An 18,737-nucleotide genomic window follows, 5' to 3' on the forward strand; every position below is an offset into this window, starting at 1 on the left:
TAATGATAATTTATATCCAAATGTGTTAATGAATAAAACTTGTTAAGTATCGATAAAAAAAAAGAAATGTAAAGTAAGGGATAACATCAATCTGAGAGGGAGATTGTATTTTGCTCAAATGAAAAAAAGTTAAAATACATGCATCTCCCTTTTCTTCTGTGCCTTATAGCTTCTTTCTATTTTCCCAATGATTTATAAGAAAATCATTGTCTCTCTTTGTCATAGCTGAATCGAGGGCCTGGTGCACATTCTCCTGCTAATTTGTAAATTTCATTCATTAAGCGACGACTCAACTTCTGTGTCAGAGAGTGAGTCACATCGCACGACGACACAGACCCGGGAGAAACACAGACCCAGGGAATTGTCTTAGAGGATTTGTGCCAAGAAAATCTCCTTTATAAGCTTTCTAGGGCCTGACAGTTTTGGGCTGTAATTGAAAAACAACAATCCAGGCTGCATTAGGTCTCTATAGAAAACCTCCTGTAGTTTAATAAAGCATGGGGAACGTTTAATGGCTTTTTTTTTTAAGAAAGAAAGAAAAAAAAATTGCGGCCATTTTTCATTTCCTTTTTTTTTTGGTTTGGTTAATGACATTGTCAACCATGAGGGAAATCGCAATTCAATTAAAAGAAGGAAGGCTATACATATATATCACAGAGAGAATGTAATGATGGGCTAGTACAGTCTGTTGTTGTCAATGTTGATATAGTGACGCAAAGCGTGTAAATCTATTGTTCACTCAGGTCCTCCTCATGGAAAGAGTGTAAAAATCGGAATTTTTATGTCTAAGTGCCGCAGTCAGAGAGAACAGGACTGATGGATTTTATTTTTTAAGTTTCGTTAGCTCGGTAATGATTGATTGAAGCCGCTGTGACAGTATCCACCACATTCGACGTCATCTTGCTCTGCGGGTCTCTTTTTTTGGAGGGACACGTTTTTGCACTTGAAGCCAATCTTGGTGACAATAATTTCTGGTGTTTTCACTGGCTGATTTTCCCCTAAATAATGGAATATTAGCTTGCGGAAACATTGACCGCTCAGACTTGAAATTTATCTTGTGTTTAATGTGCGGTGTTTCTCAGCCTCGTATTGATAACTTTCATACAAAGGAATTTTATAGGGACTTGTGTCAATTACGATTCGAGGAATACTATTGTAATGTCTTTGTTGTGAGTATCACCTTTTTAGGTGTGATATCGTTGAAAGTCATTTACCCTAAAACATGTAATCCAGCAAGAGGCATTTTGTTTTTCATATGCTTGCTGTGAAACTTTGAGATCAAAGATTATCAGAAAAATTAATATGAACAAAAAGTAAGTAAGGTTTAATGAAATATCATTTTCATGTAATTTTCAATTGAATGAATTTTAAATTCCTTGCATTCCTCAGGTCTTACTGAAACTAAAACAGGAATGTTTAATCGTGCTACCCTGGGTTTTATATTTTTTAGAATATCTTTTTTGATATAGTGAATATCAGCCTCAGACATCATACTTAAACATTTCAGAGTCTTCCTTGTAAAGTATTATTATATAGACTATCTTTTACTGTAAAGCATATATCGTAAAATTCATTTAATTAACACGTCAAGATAATGTGTCTTCAGATCTAACATTTTTAAAAAAGGTTATAAGAGCTAGTTTCATTGTAACGTTGAAAATTAGTTATTGAAGCATTCAGCTTGACTTATGATAAGTGGAAGTACTGTAAATTCCTTACATTACGCGATTACTTAATTCCTCGATCCTGCTGTTTTGTAACAAATCGCGAGAATATAAAATCGCGAATGCGGGAGATATATTCATATTTCTGATAGTTCTCAACTTTCAGAAATTAATAGCGAGGTTTTAAAATCCGCGAGAGATGCTTTTCGCGATTTTACGCGGATATAAATTCCTCGCATTTAATAAGGAATTGACAGTATTGTAAAATGATGTTAAATTATATATAATTTACCAGTGAAGGAGTATGATATTTGTTGTTCATTTGGTTTAATAATTTTAGTTTGCAAAAAATAATATTAGTTTTTATTTCTCGCCCACCAATACCATACACCCTTCCAAAAACATATGCACTCAAAAATCTGTGAAATATGATAATCTATCCAGTAACAAATTAGGCTACCTATTATTGTTTTAAATAAAAGTATTCCTTTCATTGTATGAGGGTAACTCATTTATATCTGTTAAGTTCTAAATAGAGAGAGAGTAAAACAGGAAGGGAGAAAAAAAAAATCAATTCATTTTCCTTATGAAAACTTATTAAACATTGAAAGGTCGCAATTATTATGACAATCTAAATGCTTGCATAAAGCGCAGCCATAGCAAACCTTGCATTTCACTTACATTTATCACCTGGACAAAAAGCAGAAAAATGATTTGACAGCAAAATCTGATGATTTAGGTCCAGCAATTACTGAAGACCTAGTTTCTTTGTGGGGAGGGAATTACAGATCTTACATAACCTGAGATCTGATGCACAGTTTAATGAGCATGAAGCCAGGGTGTAGAGATGAATGGTAGGGTCACCTTAGTAGAATTACCCCCAGGGCATCCGAAGATAATCATAACAACAGTGTTATATTGAAAAGCTGCGCTTCTTAATTTTTACACCATATTAGTAATGAGATGGAGTTGGAAAAACTGGAAATGGTCTCCAAGCAACATATCTCCTCACACATATTGAACAGTAATTAGCTAGGGCTTGTATTTTGAAGAGGAAATGAGGTACGTCCCTATAAGCTACTATGGATAAGAAAGATCTCTTATCTAATTTTCACTTATCTCAAATTTAATTTAACCCCCTCCCTACCCCCATTTCTTTTTCTCTATTTCATTTCTTCCCTTTCATGTATTCATATACAATGCTTCAGTTGGACTTTACTCAAATCTTCTCCCTCTTATTTTCTGAACAAATTCCTCCCCACCTTAACTCTTTAGTCCTTTAAATGGTAGTGTTTTTCTTATATAATGACTCTCTCTCTCTCTCTCTCTCTAATTGTAGACTCGCTGTGTAATAATACAAGGTTTTTTCCCCGATTGTAGGTCTGGATTTTTCTATATGCAGGAAATGATTATATATTTACGGTATCCTGACCGTGTTGAGAGAAATAATTAAATAACTGATGTACAGTGAGATAATGATAGGTTCAATATCTATCTGTCGTTCTTTTCAGGGAGCCTGATATTTTGACCAACAACCTGTATGTGAAACTGTGATGAAGACCGTTAGGCGACTGAATTTTGATGGCCTGCTAGAGGAAGTGAGCGTTACATGAATTTTAACCATGAGGCGAGCAGACTTTTTATTCTGGGATGTAACACTACTGTGGTTCTGGCTATGTTACTCTGTACAAGGTAAGACTTCTAGCATCCAAAGATGTGACTTGCATATGAAATTATGGGTACTGGTACATAGATATGCATGTCAAGAGATCGACTTCTAAAATAATGAATAGACATGCGTGGTAACAGACTTCAGAAATGATGGGTAGACATGCATGTGTATACATTACAGTCCTCCATTTTACCTTCAAAGTCTTTGTTATATATCCAAGTCTGTACATGGCTTCTATTCTGGATAAAAGTTCCAATAAAGGAAGACAGGAACACTTTGTTTATAATCTCCATAACACAGAGTTAAAGATTAAGATTTGATGGAAAAATCACAAAATATATCATAGCTATATATTTTTGGCAATCATAAAAAAAATGATTATTAAGAAAATTGTTAACTTTATAAAATTGTAAGATATTTAGCGTGAAGCACATTTTAGTTGGTGTGAATTTTAAGTGAATTTCAACAATATTTTGGACTCCAACAAATACTAATTTCCTAAATGATCTATTATTAGAAGAGTATATAGACTAGTGTGTGTAATTAGTCTTGGAGGATTAATATAGTAGACATTTAATGACGGGATCCCCCGGGGGGATATCGACAGTGATATTGACAGCATTACGACAAGCGACCATTGACTATTACACCTGTCTGACAGGTAAATCATTGTGGATCTAACAGGTCCATTAGGGCCAGCAAACACCTTAATGATTGTCTGCCTGTCAAATCTCACCTGAGCTACCAGGTAGGAGATTCTTAGATCTGGGTTGTTTTTGTGTATGTCACAACAGCTTACTGAATTTTACAGGTACGAGGGATTTGACAGGTAAACGACAAGGTGATCGTGTGCCAGATAATATTTATATCCGAGTTATCAGCCAAATTAACATTTAAAAATCGTCATACATTACATAAAACGTGTAACGCGAGATGGTACGTCATTGTCAATATGAAATGAGAAAATGGAATAAAGATGAAATATTGTGTAGAAGTGGGATTTAATTGCTTGTATCTAATAATTATATTTGATTATTTTTGGTTTCTTGTTTTTAGTTGATACTGAGTCTTGGGAGGGAAATTTAATTGTTTCATTAATTACTTCGGATTACGTGATAAACAGATGTGGAAAATTGGACTGTCTGTTTTAGAGAAAAATGAATTTCTTGAACATTCGACATTGCTCAGATTCGTGAGACAGTATTATCTCCATACATCACCACTGGAACCAGTTAACGGAAGGAACCAATTTACTCCACGTCTGTTAGGGACCCATTGATTTTACTTATTCACTGAAATTTTTCTATATTCGGAATTCTGCTTTCAGCTGTGATCTTCTGTAAATAAATCATCAGGGTCTATGTAACAAGTATACTGTTTTACTCGGTACCCAGACAAATTTTATTACACACAATTACCACTTAGGTCGTGGGGGGAGAAATCAATACCAACACTTGGAATTATAGAGAAAAAAAAAACATCATCCCAAATGGAGACAACATTTTCTGATTGTGTCTGAAACAATTAGAGCTGGATGCTCCAGTGGTTGTATGCCATCAATTATGTCCACTGAATTTGTTGTTTTCATCATCAAACTCGAATCAATAGTGCAGTGTTTCATTTATTTTAAACTTAAATCCCGTTTTTTTCTACAGTTGAATTGATTTTTAATGTGTATTGCAAAGTAATTAAGTTGGGAGTTCATTAGACTGCATTGCAAGGGGAAAAACAACATAATGGTTAATCGCCTGTAAAGTACATGCATTAGTCATTTAAATTAAGACAACTTTGCTGGTTGGTCTTGCAATAAGAACTGTCAGTATATATTGAGAGTTCTGTGTCGTAATTTCTGAGGTGGAGAGAGTAATTGTCACTTTCAGTTTGCAAGTCATTTCAGATGTAGCTTTGATGAAATTTACTGCTGGAAAACAACCCAAATTGTATCTGTATCGTCTTAATGACAAACGTCTAAGATCATTCATCAGGTTTGGCTCTTGAAGGAAACCCAATAGATTTTTTCCCTCCTTCTCTGCCTATAAGTTCTTTTCCTAGGTCTAGGCGTCGTAATATAAGCAGCTCGAGTCGCCTCGAGATGTTGCCGCAAAGAGAAGGAGCTGTGATTACTCGTCAGGATGCAGCACTTTTAATATTGTTCATGAATTTCCTGGGCTTCGGCAGAGAGACATCAATCAAAATTTATACACAGAAATTTATCACCCACGACCACTCGCTCGCTGTCGCCCTGATTACATATAAATCGCACAGAATTCATTTTTGCCAAATTATCGCTTGCCACTGCTGGTGAAAATCTGACAATCGTTGGTCAATTTGGCCATCGATTCTGTCGGCGAGTCCTGACTATGTGCTTGCATCATTAACTTTTTTTGGCCTGTGCGAGATTTTCTTTTCCACGGTGAGATCTGAGATTAACACAATAATTGTGTAGATATCTCGGGAGTCATAAGACGCGCAGACAGGTTTGGATGGAGTTCCGTGCCTTTGAAAGGCACTGGATCCAATCAAGTGGCAGAGATCATCGAGCTCCTAATGAATTTAAAATCACCCCTCAATCACCCATTACAGAGTAATACTACCAGGAAAAGATCGGAATTAAGACATAAATAACAGGTCCTAAAGGATGGACTCAAAAACCTAAATAATCATTCTGAATAATAGAGTACTGATCACACCCAACCTAACACCAGAGTAAACTCCAACTAAACCACGGGTTTACTTTTGGGGTTTTTTGGGGGGTTTACTCTGGGTTTGTTTTTTGAAACTTTGGGTTCACTCTGGGTTTTCTTTGGGTTTACTTGGAAATTGCTTTTGAGGTCAACTGTGCTCACTGAAGTGTGAAGCAGACCTGTCGTTTATCTTGCCATCATACTGCCTGTAATTCCTGCCCCATGTATATTCCAAATACACATGTAGCGTCTGCATTCAGGGTATACTTCTGACCGGGTTTACTCTCTGTGTCCACTCTGGGTTTACTCTAGGTCCACTCTAGTAAACCCAGAGTAAACCCAGAAAGTAAACCCAGGGTTTAGTTTGGGTTTACTTTCTGTTAGGTTGAGTCTGATTGGTACTGACAGTTAAGTATGGTTTACATGTACATGCATCTAGAAAGCTTGTGTGCCAGATAATATATATTTCTAATACACTGAAAAATTGTGATTAGCCAAGAATAAAGATGTGAATGGGGTACTACCACACTTAATAAAAATTTATATCCATCGCCTTTAATTTTAAGTACCCATAACTTTGCCATTGTTAATAGATTGCAGAGGTAATTTTCACTAATGAACTTCATCAAACAGAGCTTGCTCCAAAAGGATTAAGTTTAAAAGCTTTTTTAATCCTAATGGAGTCTTAGAGATCCAGCCAGGTACCCAGGGTAGGATGCTCTCAGACTTGTTAACAGAGTTTCTCCTGCATCCACTGAACTGACAAATTGCAATTTTCTGCCTGGTGGGGATGTTTTATCCCAGAAACAATGGCTTTGATTCATGCTCGGTGAGACCAGAGAGCAGCCATTTTTACTCCCCTGTCTCAGCACTACCATCCCTGACTCCTATCAGGGTCATTCTTGTCTTGTAAGATAATGTGATTTTTCAACAGATTGTATTTCATCAAATGGAATCAAGTTGTGACAAGGCTGTCGGTGGAATCTTTGATTGCTTCTAAGTGCTCAGCGGAAGCGTGTCCTTATTGCAGCGGAATGGTAATGCATTGGAGAGGAAAGGAGAATTGTCATAGCAAATGCTGCGGTTTCTTCTTAGCTATGTTGAACTTGATGCATGGTGTGTCATCTGTTGTGAGAGAGAGAGAGAGAGAGAGAGAGAGCAATCATTTGATCTGTGCCAAAATGTTCCATAATGATTTCTTTGATCTATTTGTGTTTGCAAGCATCTGAAGCCTAATGATACAAAAAAGCAAGTCTAATGAATTTATGCATCTACATCAATGTTACCTATACAAATAACACACTAGCTTTATTAAGTCTACAAGTCTGGGTGAACTGTTTCTAGGAGAGGCCTGACAGCTGAGTGTTGTGTCTACCAAGTTGTCGCCTTCATTGATTCTAAAGAAGCGAGGTACTCTAATCAGCTGTAATGTCCTCCATGTTTTAGAACATTTTTTGGGGGGAGAGATTATTTGCGGTGGTTACTGTGGTAACAAAAAGATGGTACAAGCTTAGAGGCTGTGTGATCCATAGCCTTTTGTAAATTGTTTTATTCTTTTGAAATGAAGTTGGTTTTTAATCAGTGAGGAGAGAGAGAGAGAGAGAGAGAGAGAGAGAGAGAGAGAGAGAGAGAGAGAGAAGAGAAATGGTGCCTTTCTTTTTGTCATTGTGAACAGTGGTGATTTGGGGGTTCTGTTAGGTATAAGTGCTATGAAATTGCTAATTTTATTTGTATCATAATATGACTGAGATTATTTTCAATATTTAATACCTTTATATTATTGTGAATTGTGTGGCTAGACAGAAAGCAGGTGACATTGGGCCCGATTTAATACATTTAAAATAGTGTGACCAGGCAAACTGCAGGTAACAATGGACCCTGTCCCTGTCTTACCTAAAGATTGGGTATTAAGATTGTTGGTTTCCCTGGACATTGGGTATTTAGATTGTCCAATAGGTGACAGATGGCCATCAGAGGAAGTGGGTAATCCGTGTTCAATAATTCACGCTTTTAATGACTCTTCATTTGACCAGTGTGTTGGAAATCTTTGTCACATTTTCCTTGTACAAATGTATTATATTGTTAAAAACATTCTTTAATTCTCTAATTAAAAAAAGGATGTGCATTGCCTTCATCCATGTATAAAGGCTATGATGCTTGTCCACTTCTTTAAACTAAATACATTCATTAATAATTGAAATTCAAGATTTTCTATTGGTGTATCATAAGATCAATCCATTCTATATAAATGTGTTTGACCTTCAAGTATTCAATCTCCAGGCATTCAAGCTAAAACAAATCACGGCTCTAATAGTGTTTGATTATATATTCCTTGATGATGTGTTGCCTTTATCAGCAATGAATGGGCATTAGAAATATTGACAAACAATATTTGATTTATCAGTAATTGAAAGAGAGGTGACATATTGCTGCATTTTATGGGAATGGAACATTTTATTGGAGATTTCTGATCAAAAATGAATATTTTAATTACATTGTAGTTTAAAAAAATTCAAAGTAGCACAGAACAACTTCAAATTTATACAAATGCTGTCGATTATTTTTAAGGAAGCTAGAACTAAGGAATAGATTGCATTGATTGGTGAAGCATTTAAATGGAATACCTTTAGAATGTAAACTCTCAGGACGTGTGTTCTAACTGTGTATTACGGGTACTGGGCATCTCTGTATTCTCTTTGATCCAGCAGTTAAAAGCATTCAGCAAATCACAATAATTTTCATCAGGAGCTGTGCATAATTTATCGTCAAACAACATAGACCACCATTAGAATTTTCTTGCTTGTCTATACACCTTTGCTCTCAATTCACCCATCGATGATCCATCCATCCATTCAAAACATATAAGCTACAGCTTTAGCTTATATTATTGTGTCAGTATGATCATGTATTACTAATTAGATTATAGAAGGAATCATCTTTTTAATTTTTTTAGGGGGATGGAGGTCAGACTTTTAGTAGATTGTTTCAAGAATTTCTTTTTTTTTTTGTGAACAGTTTCCCTTTTACCTCCAGCCATAGCTGAATGGTTCATTTAACATTGTATAGACTACAAGTCCAAGTATACAACCAACAAGGGACCCCGTTCATAATTACTGGCTACACTTTTTGGTAGCAGTCCAGCAGAATATTAAGTCCTAACATGATTGTTGTACAGAAATATATTAACCTCAGGATAGAATTAGACTCCCAGGGGCCAAGATCTCCAAGTGCCGCATCTGAAACAGGTGTAAATTTGACCCCCGAGACGACCTTATGATGTGGTGATTGACCCTGAGGTCATAGTAATCATTGACGTCCATAGATAGTAATTAACATGTGGTCGGACAGGGATGGAATCCGTCACCCCCGTGTCTTATAGGAAATCAATCACCAGCTTACTATCTTGGTTCTTCATAGAGCCAATCAGCTTGACGGTCCTCCATACTATGAACGGAGTTGCATACAGTGAAACACGGTTATAGCAAACACGCTTATAATGAATTGACACTTACAGTGAAACACGGTTATAGCAAACACGCCTATAATGAATTGACACTTACAGCGACGTGATTTTCATTCCTCTTTATTTAATTGTTATTCTGTGTTATATATGACTATATCATATATTCTGAACTTGACGAATATAATGAATTACGCTTATAACGAAGCAAAATCACCCGTCCCTGGCACTTCGTTATAACCGTGTTTTAATGTAAACAATCATGTTTTTTTTATATTAAGTTTTCTAAGGTGGTGATTGAGACATTTTGAAATCTCAATGTGGATGAGAGGATATCAATGTGGATGAGAGGATATCAATGTGGATGAGAGGATATCGTATTCAAAATGTCATATACTGTACTGTTTTGGAATTTTTGAATTCTACAGATTTTTTTTAAAGTATAACCATAATCATGCATCATATGAATCAACATAGAAAGGTCAAAACTGTAAAAACCCTCAATTGGTTTTAAACTGATCATGACTTGCTGATTAAAAACTGTGTCAAATGCTAGTTTTAATGGAATATCCTATCAGTTTGCTAATCAATTTGCAATCAATTTACTGTGGAAACACATATAAAGTAAATTAGTAATTTGTTTCCCCCAAAACAAAAACAAAGGTTAACTCTTTAACACATATCATTTTAAGAGGGATGAATGCTTGTGGCCATTTTTAGACTTTATAAAAGAAGAGTTCTGTATAAGGATGTAGGAAATCATTCGCATATTAAAATATATGGATATTTCCTTACTTATTAATAGTTTATAGCTTAATTAACAAGTAATTTTTAATAAAGTTTAGGTAGATCTCATTGGCAATTTGTTGACCATTCAGCCTGAATTACATGATTTTGTTTTGAATTCCGTGAAGCAAAAACTATTATTCAAGGCCTTGACATGGAAACAGAACGGCATTAAGGTGTCCTGACGGAGATGTGTGCATGCCCAATGTCATCCGAGTCTCCGGGGGATAATAAATGTCCTCCCCACCAGCGCAAACTTGTGTCTGTGTTCTGTGACATCCCAGTCACCAATAGCCCGGGCTGATCAGACGCTGTTTTTTATTTGACAGAATTTGTGTGACAGTATCGATTTTAAAACTTGAAGTCAAAGAGTCAAGATCTCTTGGGGACTTCATCCATGACAGCCTTTAATGACTTGAGGCCCAAGATCAATACACACAAATTAAACTCCATCTCTCTTTCTTCCCCCCCCCCTCTCTCTCTCTCCCCCCCCCCCCCCCCCCCACACACACACACACAAAAAGAAAAGAAAACTTGAAAATTTGCTTTACTTAGATCAGGACAAACCTGTTTTTAGTTTCCTTTCAGTGAAGGTCATCTAACCAGATATTTGAATACTCTGTCAGCAAGTACACATGTAATTTTGATGTAAATTGGAATGATACGAAGGCAACAAGGACTATGATAGCTAGTGCATTCTGGGTGTAATGTGTGCTTGCTGCAATGCTCCATTAGATGCTATGATTTCCAACTCTTGCTACTAGTGCATTGTCGCTGTGAGACAGACAGTTCCCTTCTTATTGCTTGAAAGCATGCCTATACATTGAGCAGACAAATTAATTCACCAAGAATAAACGCTTTGTTTTCTGTGCAGTTATAGATATTTCCCAACATCACACATTTGTGTTATTTTAATTAAGTATGGAATACAAATCCAAATAGTAAACAGGGACATTATACTGCTGGAAACTGCTGTAAGATAATTTGGTCTTGTGGGTAACTCGGAGCTGCAGGTTAATCGGAGCTGCAGAGATTCCGATAATATCTGTTAATTGCAGTGAATAAAAATCAACAATCTGTCAATTATAGTCAGTCATGTAGCAGCCCAATCTCTGGTTATGATCAGTTATGATCAGGTGATAAAGGTAACCTACACATGACATAATACGAGCTGACGGGCTGGAAGGCTTTATCCAGTATTCATACCGTACTACACCCAATGCAGGCAGAGCGAATTGGTTACGTAAACGTAAATACCAAGTCAACCCTTTGAACGGGAGTCGTCAACATTAAAGTACTTTAAAATGACCTGCCATTAAAGATATGTATATTATAGCATCTGGAACATGAGACAAATTATGACAGGGTCATTGTCACTTCAGTTTTATTTGTTAGGCTGACTAGAATGAAATGAAGATTATAACTAAAGGTGGTTGCATTGATGATGTTTGACCAAGATTCAGTTATCAGATAAATATATAATATATGTAGCAGAAACAATTCCGGAGTAGGAGAGAGAGAGAGAGAGAGAGAGAGAGAGAGAGAGAGAGAGAGAGAGAGAGAGAGAGAGAGAGAGAGACTAAAAATATAGATTGGGGTATATAACCACTGGATATAGATTGGATCAATGTGTCGGTGTGTTGGGGGAAGGGGGTAGCTTAATGGCAATTAATTGGTGTATGTTAGTTGAACCTTGGTTTGGTATGTTAGAGGGATTTTAGAGCTAGCTTGGTTTGGTATGTTAGAGCCTTGTGCTTGAACTTGTTAAAACCATTTTAATTTATTTATTGAAGTTGGTTATAAGACACCCAGCTATTTCAATATTTGTGAAAACAATCTGAATTCCTGCACAATTGATTATTGTTTCTGTTTTATCAGAGTCACAATCTGAAGTTAATGAAATGCAGGCCAAGCTGAATTCAATTATTTATTCACCTGCATTGCTTTTCAACTCAGCCACATAACAAAAAGTTTCAATTTTTTGTGTTTTTTTTCCTCAAATGTGTTCTGATGAGCCCCTGATAACCGTTAACATGTATTGATTACAAATAAAGTAAAATGGTATTTTCCTGATCTCCATCACATCAATGTTTTTCTGCAGTAGGTCTTTGTTTACAGAGAATCAATTTAAGCTCCCTGGTGACCAAGATTGAGGTTTTTGATGTGTTTCCTATCTATGGAGACGAAGAACATTAAAAAAAACCAAGAGAGAGCAAATTCATTGTCGATTAATGGATTTTCTCTTCAAGTAAAGTTGTACGTTATAAAAAGCCTGCCTGCAAAATACTTTATATTTCTTCCAGAGCTTTGCTGCATGGAAATGTCTTTAAAACACATCATCTTCATGATGCATAATAATTCAGCTTGTTCTCATGAAGTGAAGAAATTGTGGGAGATGATTGCAAAGCTTTAGGTTGTCAGGGCAGCATTGTATAATGGGTCACACGGGGCCGGTAAAAATGCCTTTGTTTGAATTGTTGTGGTTCTTAAAAGGGCTGTGGAATTGATATATCTTCCTGAATCCATTTTTCTTCCTCATCCATATTTAGATTTTATTAGAACATTAAACTATCTTGTCAAAGAGCACATTTTTCTAAACGAGGAATAAATACCTCTATTTTTGATGGGTTTTTTTTTTTTTCGAAAGATTGTCTCCATGAAACTTTTTGATCTTCAAAGCTAGCTTTCTTATTTTTTTGTTAAATGCATGGGCGCTGTCCTTTATAAAAAAAAAAGTTAAAGCAATGCAACCATAGCAAAGATAAATGATACCAGCATTATGCATTTGTATCTATAAAAGATGTCGTCAATTTGAATTTATAAATAATCCTTTAATCAGAAGTTTGAATTTTCTTACATTTATTTTGAGCGTAAAATAAATCTAACTTTGTATTGAAGAAACAAAATACATATTGATGCTTTATATGTTGACATTTACACAGGAACAAGCTCAATATTTTTAGTTTTAATAGAATTATTGTGTTTGTATTTGAATAAAACTCTTCTTTGTCGGACTGAATACAAGTAAACAATTCCTGCCTTATAGAGCTGATATAATTCCTTTAATGAGTTGTGAAAAGTTTTGAAAAGAACTGTCATAGGTTTTCAAAAACGCTTTTAGGATTAAGATGTTTGAACTGGGTCTAAGTGTTTGACTCCGCCCCTATGTCAACAGGGAACCCTGGGAGATCAATGAGGGGCGACAGTCGCCTATTGTAACTTACAAATGGGATTGTTGGATAGGGGACCAGTTTTAAATTGGTGCCAGCAGCTGATCAATGTCGAGGGTCTTACTTGATGGTTGAGCTAGGTCAACAAGAAGAAGCGATGGTCTATTGTCCGCACACTCTACCTCCTCCAGTTTCCCGCCCCTATGCAAATACGCAGCACCGGCTGATCAGGGTCTCACACTCGAATACGCGTAAATAATTCAATGTTTCTATAAGCCAATTTATTGTGCTGTATGACTAGTGCTTGAGAACATTTGCTACTGTTAAACAAGCAATACATTGCGGCCAAGTCAAAGTTAAAACTGTTCAATTTCTTCAGCGGTTTTTATTTACAAGTCAGCAAATTTATTACTGAAATTCCGGAGCAGTTTAATTTACAATGTTAGTCAAGTTATTGTTTCGTCTTCATATCCAATACAATTAATTTAAAAGAAAAAAAAAAGAATGTACAGCCAAACCTTGTTTAAGATGTCACCACCAGCATGAATGAAACATTTTTTTATTAAGGTGGAATAACACACCTGGAAAAGGTCACTAAAATTAACAGGAAATAATTTGATAATGAAAGATATAATGATAAATAAGCTGTACAAATGTCAAATAAGCGAAAAAATTGCATTTTGGGGATAAAAAATGAATATCTAAAATAATTAATCCAGTAAGTAACAACAAAAGCTAGCTCCTATGGGATTCAAAATCGGGATGTACGGATCACAAGTCCGACACTTTATCCACTCGGCTATGGAGTAAGTTACACGTTCCAGTCCATAATATCGTTTTATTAAATCGAAATGCCGTTTTGATTCGCGGTCAGCCATTTTGTGATGATGTGTTATTCCAGCTTAAGTGACCTTTATAGAGAAAAGAGTTATAAATATATAGAGAAAAGGCTCAATATATGGCTAAATTCAGACGGTGTATATTTACAAGGTGGATTAATTAATAAACAATTAGTCACAAGATTTGAAAAAAATTGATGACAAATTTTTTGTTTACATTTTCATTAATTATAGTTCTTAATTTGAAAATGGAAAACAGTTTTTGTTATTGTTGGCAGCCATTGCAATACTGTGTGTTCATCTTAACCCTGGGCTTTCTCATGAAAAAGTCCATAGGGAATGAAGAATAATGAATGTTTGCTAATTTTTATGATGGATTCTTGTTTTAGTGCTTTCAGATATTACAAAAAAGGCATTAATTAAAAAAGTTTTCAGAGATCCAGATGCAGTTGTGTTTGCAGTATCGTCGGTAATTATACTAGCCCACTGTCTGGGAACGGAATTCCGAATTTCGAACCTGTCAGAAAAGCGACAAAAATGTCACCCTAGCAACCCCAGGCTTCCTTCACAAATTAGATTCCGTTATTAGCGCAGTGAAAAATTTCCCTAATTATGGAAATAAGCCTTCATTTGCTTGGTGTGGGGAAAAAGAATGGAAATGAAATTAGACATTTTCTTTGTTCCCGCTAATAGTGACGTTTCAAAGTAGAATGCTAAAAAGAAATCCGAAAAATTCCTGAATCCCCACTTGGGCTGCATTTAGACACTTGTTCCAAAATGACATTTTGAGTCTTAAATATTTGATAGAATTGTTAATGTCAAAAAATGATATATTTCTCAGTAAATGTCTTGATATAACACAGTCGTAACAATGAAGAATAATTGCCTTTTCCTCACTAACAATTTTAAATCGCAACTTTTAATTCAGATTCATTCAAAGATGATTTTAAAATATCAAACTTATTTGAATGTCAAACTTGATAGAATACTGAAGTTCTTCCAGGTAAATGCCAAAATTTAAAATAGACACTGGGTAAGACTGAAAGAAAAAGTCATTTGATTAATTCCCTTAATTGAGCTTATATTCAATTTCATTATTGGATAAGTTACATGTATATATCATTGTGCATTTGAAATCTTTTTATCCTGCAAATTACAAGATCTAGGTAGCTACAAAAATAGCCAATTTCAACAAAGTTCAGCATTAAAATAATATTCTCTGTAATATTCTCTGTTGTAAATTGAATTCTGACACCATGATAGGATATGAATATTTATCAAATAATATAGATTACAATGATGCTCATCAGAATGAATGCAGATGGTACATATTTTGAAAATTAATAGAACATTTGACTGTTCAGATCTGTGGTCTATCCACAATTAAGGTTCTCTTAACCACTAAAAACCAAATGCTACCACATGTTGATCCCTTCCCCCCCCCCCCCCCCCCCCAATACACACAAACACAACCACACAGTCACCACACACACCGCACACACACCACGCTTACCACACTTCCACACCTCCGGTCACCTTCTAAAGACATGACAATATGCTATTTGAACATCTACATTTCTAGCTATTTGAACATCTACATTTCTATTTATCACTGGATTTCTGACTCCATGTATATGCGATAACAGCTTGGTGGCAGACATTCTCACTAATATTATCTAATCATCCGGCTGTAAGTTCCAGTCCTTCTTTGAAGTTTTTTTTCCCATCATGAATAAATCACAGTAAGGAATATTTACGAGCCGTGATGCGGTAACTTTAGCTGTTATGGAGATTGGATCAGAGAAAGAGAGACCTCTTGAAAGAGCGAGAGCCTGTACCCCTTCCTCCAATATCTAGAATACCCATGCATAATGCAGAGGATGAAGTGTAATATGGACCACTCGGAGATGAATTGTTTTAGAAATGAAGAGATTTCGCTCTTCCCAGGAGACCCCCTTAGTCAGGTTCTTTTTTGCAGCCCTGCTATTTTTTTCTGGTCCTTAATTTAAATTTTTGGAACCCTAATCTGCAGGAATTTTCATTGATGTTTAATTATTCATTCTGTATGTAGAATTGATTGTAAGGAAACGTTCTATGTGGACCTACAGTTTTCTTAGGACTGAGAATTTAGCAATAATATTGAGAGGTTAATGGCAGACAGACATGATCATTGGAGCAGCCAGTACAGTACAACATTTCAGTCCTTCCCTCACTATGGACCAAATTAATTAACACACCTGTATAATCATCTGGCCTAAGCTCACCTTAAAATATTCAACCTTTTCCAACATTAATAAATCTATTTTTTAAGAAAAACATTTCCCTGCTTTACTGTGTAAAGATGGATGATAATTTTAAAGAGTCAGATATGAAAGTATAAAGGGTTCCTAAACTGTTGACAAACTTTTATTCAAGTTCAAGAAAATTGAGAAGTTACCAAGAGCCATTTAGTGGTTGCTAATATTTTTTGGTGCGAACCAGTCATAAATGACTTGGGTCTCATTAAGGTCCATATAATTTTCATTTTGATCACACAAATGTTGCCGCTAACCAGTTTATCTCTAGTAAATCGTGAAATAAAGTCATTGGGAATAGTTGGTATAAGGTATCAGATATTTCACAATTTAGTTACTTGCGTGCTTTTGCTAACTTTTAAAATCTCCGACTTTTCGTCAGATTTCAACTCATTTTTTTGCTTTAATAATTATTACAAGGGGTACTTTTAGATCTCAACTTTGAAGCCTTCCTTATCGACAAAATCAAGTAGAAATTATAGTTATGATATCTCATTCATATGCAAAATTGATGTGATGCTTTGAGAGCATATATATATGATCACTGTCATAGAAGGAAAATGTCAGCAGTGTCCTCATGAAATTGTTTTAAATCGCTTCCTAATGGAGTCATCATGATAGGCTTTACTGTGCATGTATAAAAATTAAATTGGCCTTTTCCCATAATCGCTTTGTAAAAATACTGATTGTTTGCAAAGATTTGGAACGATTGCTTTTCATATAATGCAGCAACTGATCACAGAGTACAACTGAGGAAACTCTCGAAAAACGTTTTAGAATTATGAGAGGTAAAAAAAATGAGATATGTATGACCTATATTTAGTAGGAGAGATCATTATGGCTACTTTCATTTTAACCTTAATTAATGGACACCCAGCCCTACTCCCCATGATCAGGACAGAAGTTATACTGCTGACTTCACAAGATGTGCTCTCCCAGTATGTAGTGGAAGGAGAACGGACACAGATCCTGTGGCTTGCATCAATGCTTTCCCAGTAAGCTAAGACCGACTTTGTCCTGATGTTTTTGTAGAAGACCTGGCTCCACCATCACCAAAATTTTCAAATCCCTCAACTCATTCCTCAACTCAAATCCTGTAAAGAAAAGTGCATAAACTTGAGGTCAAACCTCAGATTTGAGGCTGGGTATTGACTTGAAGAAAATTGGTGACGACGGAGCCCGGCCTTTCTGTTATAACTTTGTTGGAGTCCCGTCAGCATACTGCATTCGGTGGTAATGGGTTTGAGCAAAATCTCACTGAAACGGAGAAACCCAGTTTTGACACTTGCTCATATCATAATTGATTGCGTGAACATTTCCTTGAACAATGTCTAAAATTGGCAATGTAAAGTGGTCGCCCATTTCTTTTATTTTTTATGAATTTGTGAAATGAGTCAAAGATTATGTCATATTTTCAAGGTTTTGATTTCATTTTATTGAGCAGCGAATATCACAGTGTAACGGCTTTAAAAAGCTTCAGGGTCTCGCGAACGTGAAATCTGACACATACACAATATTTATTATCAAATATTCCATTTTTGGCTGAAATGCCAAGTTTTTCTGGCTCATAGTTCTGCAATTAGAGCGTTGGGGAAAAGTGGAATGTTTCAGAGAAGAGACTTGATGAGAATGAATGTTCCCTGCATCGCTCGGAAATTGACATTTATATCACCGGGTCCCGTCGGACTTTAGAGACAAAAACACTATCTCAAATAACAATAGAGAGAGCTATCGGATCGCATCTGATCAGCAGTCCTATGCTGGGGGCTAGGCTCCTGTTGGAGAGATTCCATGTAATACGACGTGGAATTAAATATCTATAGCTGGAAAGCTGTTGTAAAATGGTTTTGATTAAAGTTTTTAAGTATATTGGTGTTTTTATTTCAATTTTTAAGACAGGTTTATTTAGTAGGGTGGTGATGCTCTGTATGAATAGTGGATTAGATAGAGAAATGAAACTATAATGCCATTGACTGCAATGAAGGAGTGATTTTTCTAGTTTGAAAGTCCATGAATTGAAAAAAAGAAAAAAGGACCTTATATGTAAATATTTTCCAAGAAATATTTTTTTTCTAATTAAACCTCATCTCTCTAGGTAGATTATTGTAGAAATATTGCACCCACCTAGGAGAATTGAAGAACATGATATTATATAATAAGATTTAGAC

General features: G+C 35.6%; 1 protein-coding gene and 1 long non-coding RNA gene across 11 annotated transcripts in view; both read left to right on the plus strand.

Moving 5' to 3' along the window:
* The window catches only part of LOC128158588 (neuroglian-like), a 76,063-nt gene that overhangs the window by 34,348 nt on the left and 22,978 nt on the right, over positions 1-18,737 (plus strand). For 8 of the 10 annotated variants that reach the window (XM_052821496.1, XM_052821493.1, XM_052821495.1 and 5 more), the window contains one exon: positions 3,176-3,356. In XM_052821496.1, the coding sequence (XP_052677456.1) occupies positions 3,287-3,356 (70 nt within the window). In that variant the 5' untranslated portion in view covers positions 3,176-3,286. Of the gene's footprint in view, positions 1-122; positions 1,170-3,002; positions 3,041-3,175; positions 3,357-18,737 lie in introns of those variants that run through there. The other 2 variants (XM_052821498.1, XM_052821499.1) reach the window with 2 other exon arrangements.
* Positions 3,600-7,057, plus strand: LOC128158595 (uncharacterized). The gene is made up of 2 exons (XR_008240014.1): positions 3,600-4,165; positions 4,393-7,057. It is a non-coding gene; the product is annotated as an uncharacterized LOC128158595 (long non-coding RNA).

This window comes from Crassostrea angulata, chromosome 8, assembly GCF_025612915.1.
Source record: "Crassostrea angulata isolate pt1a10 chromosome 8, ASM2561291v2, whole genome shotgun sequence".
In the NCBI taxonomy this organism is placed as follows: domain Eukaryota; kingdom Metazoa; phylum Mollusca; class Bivalvia; order Ostreida; family Ostreidae; genus Magallana; species Magallana angulata.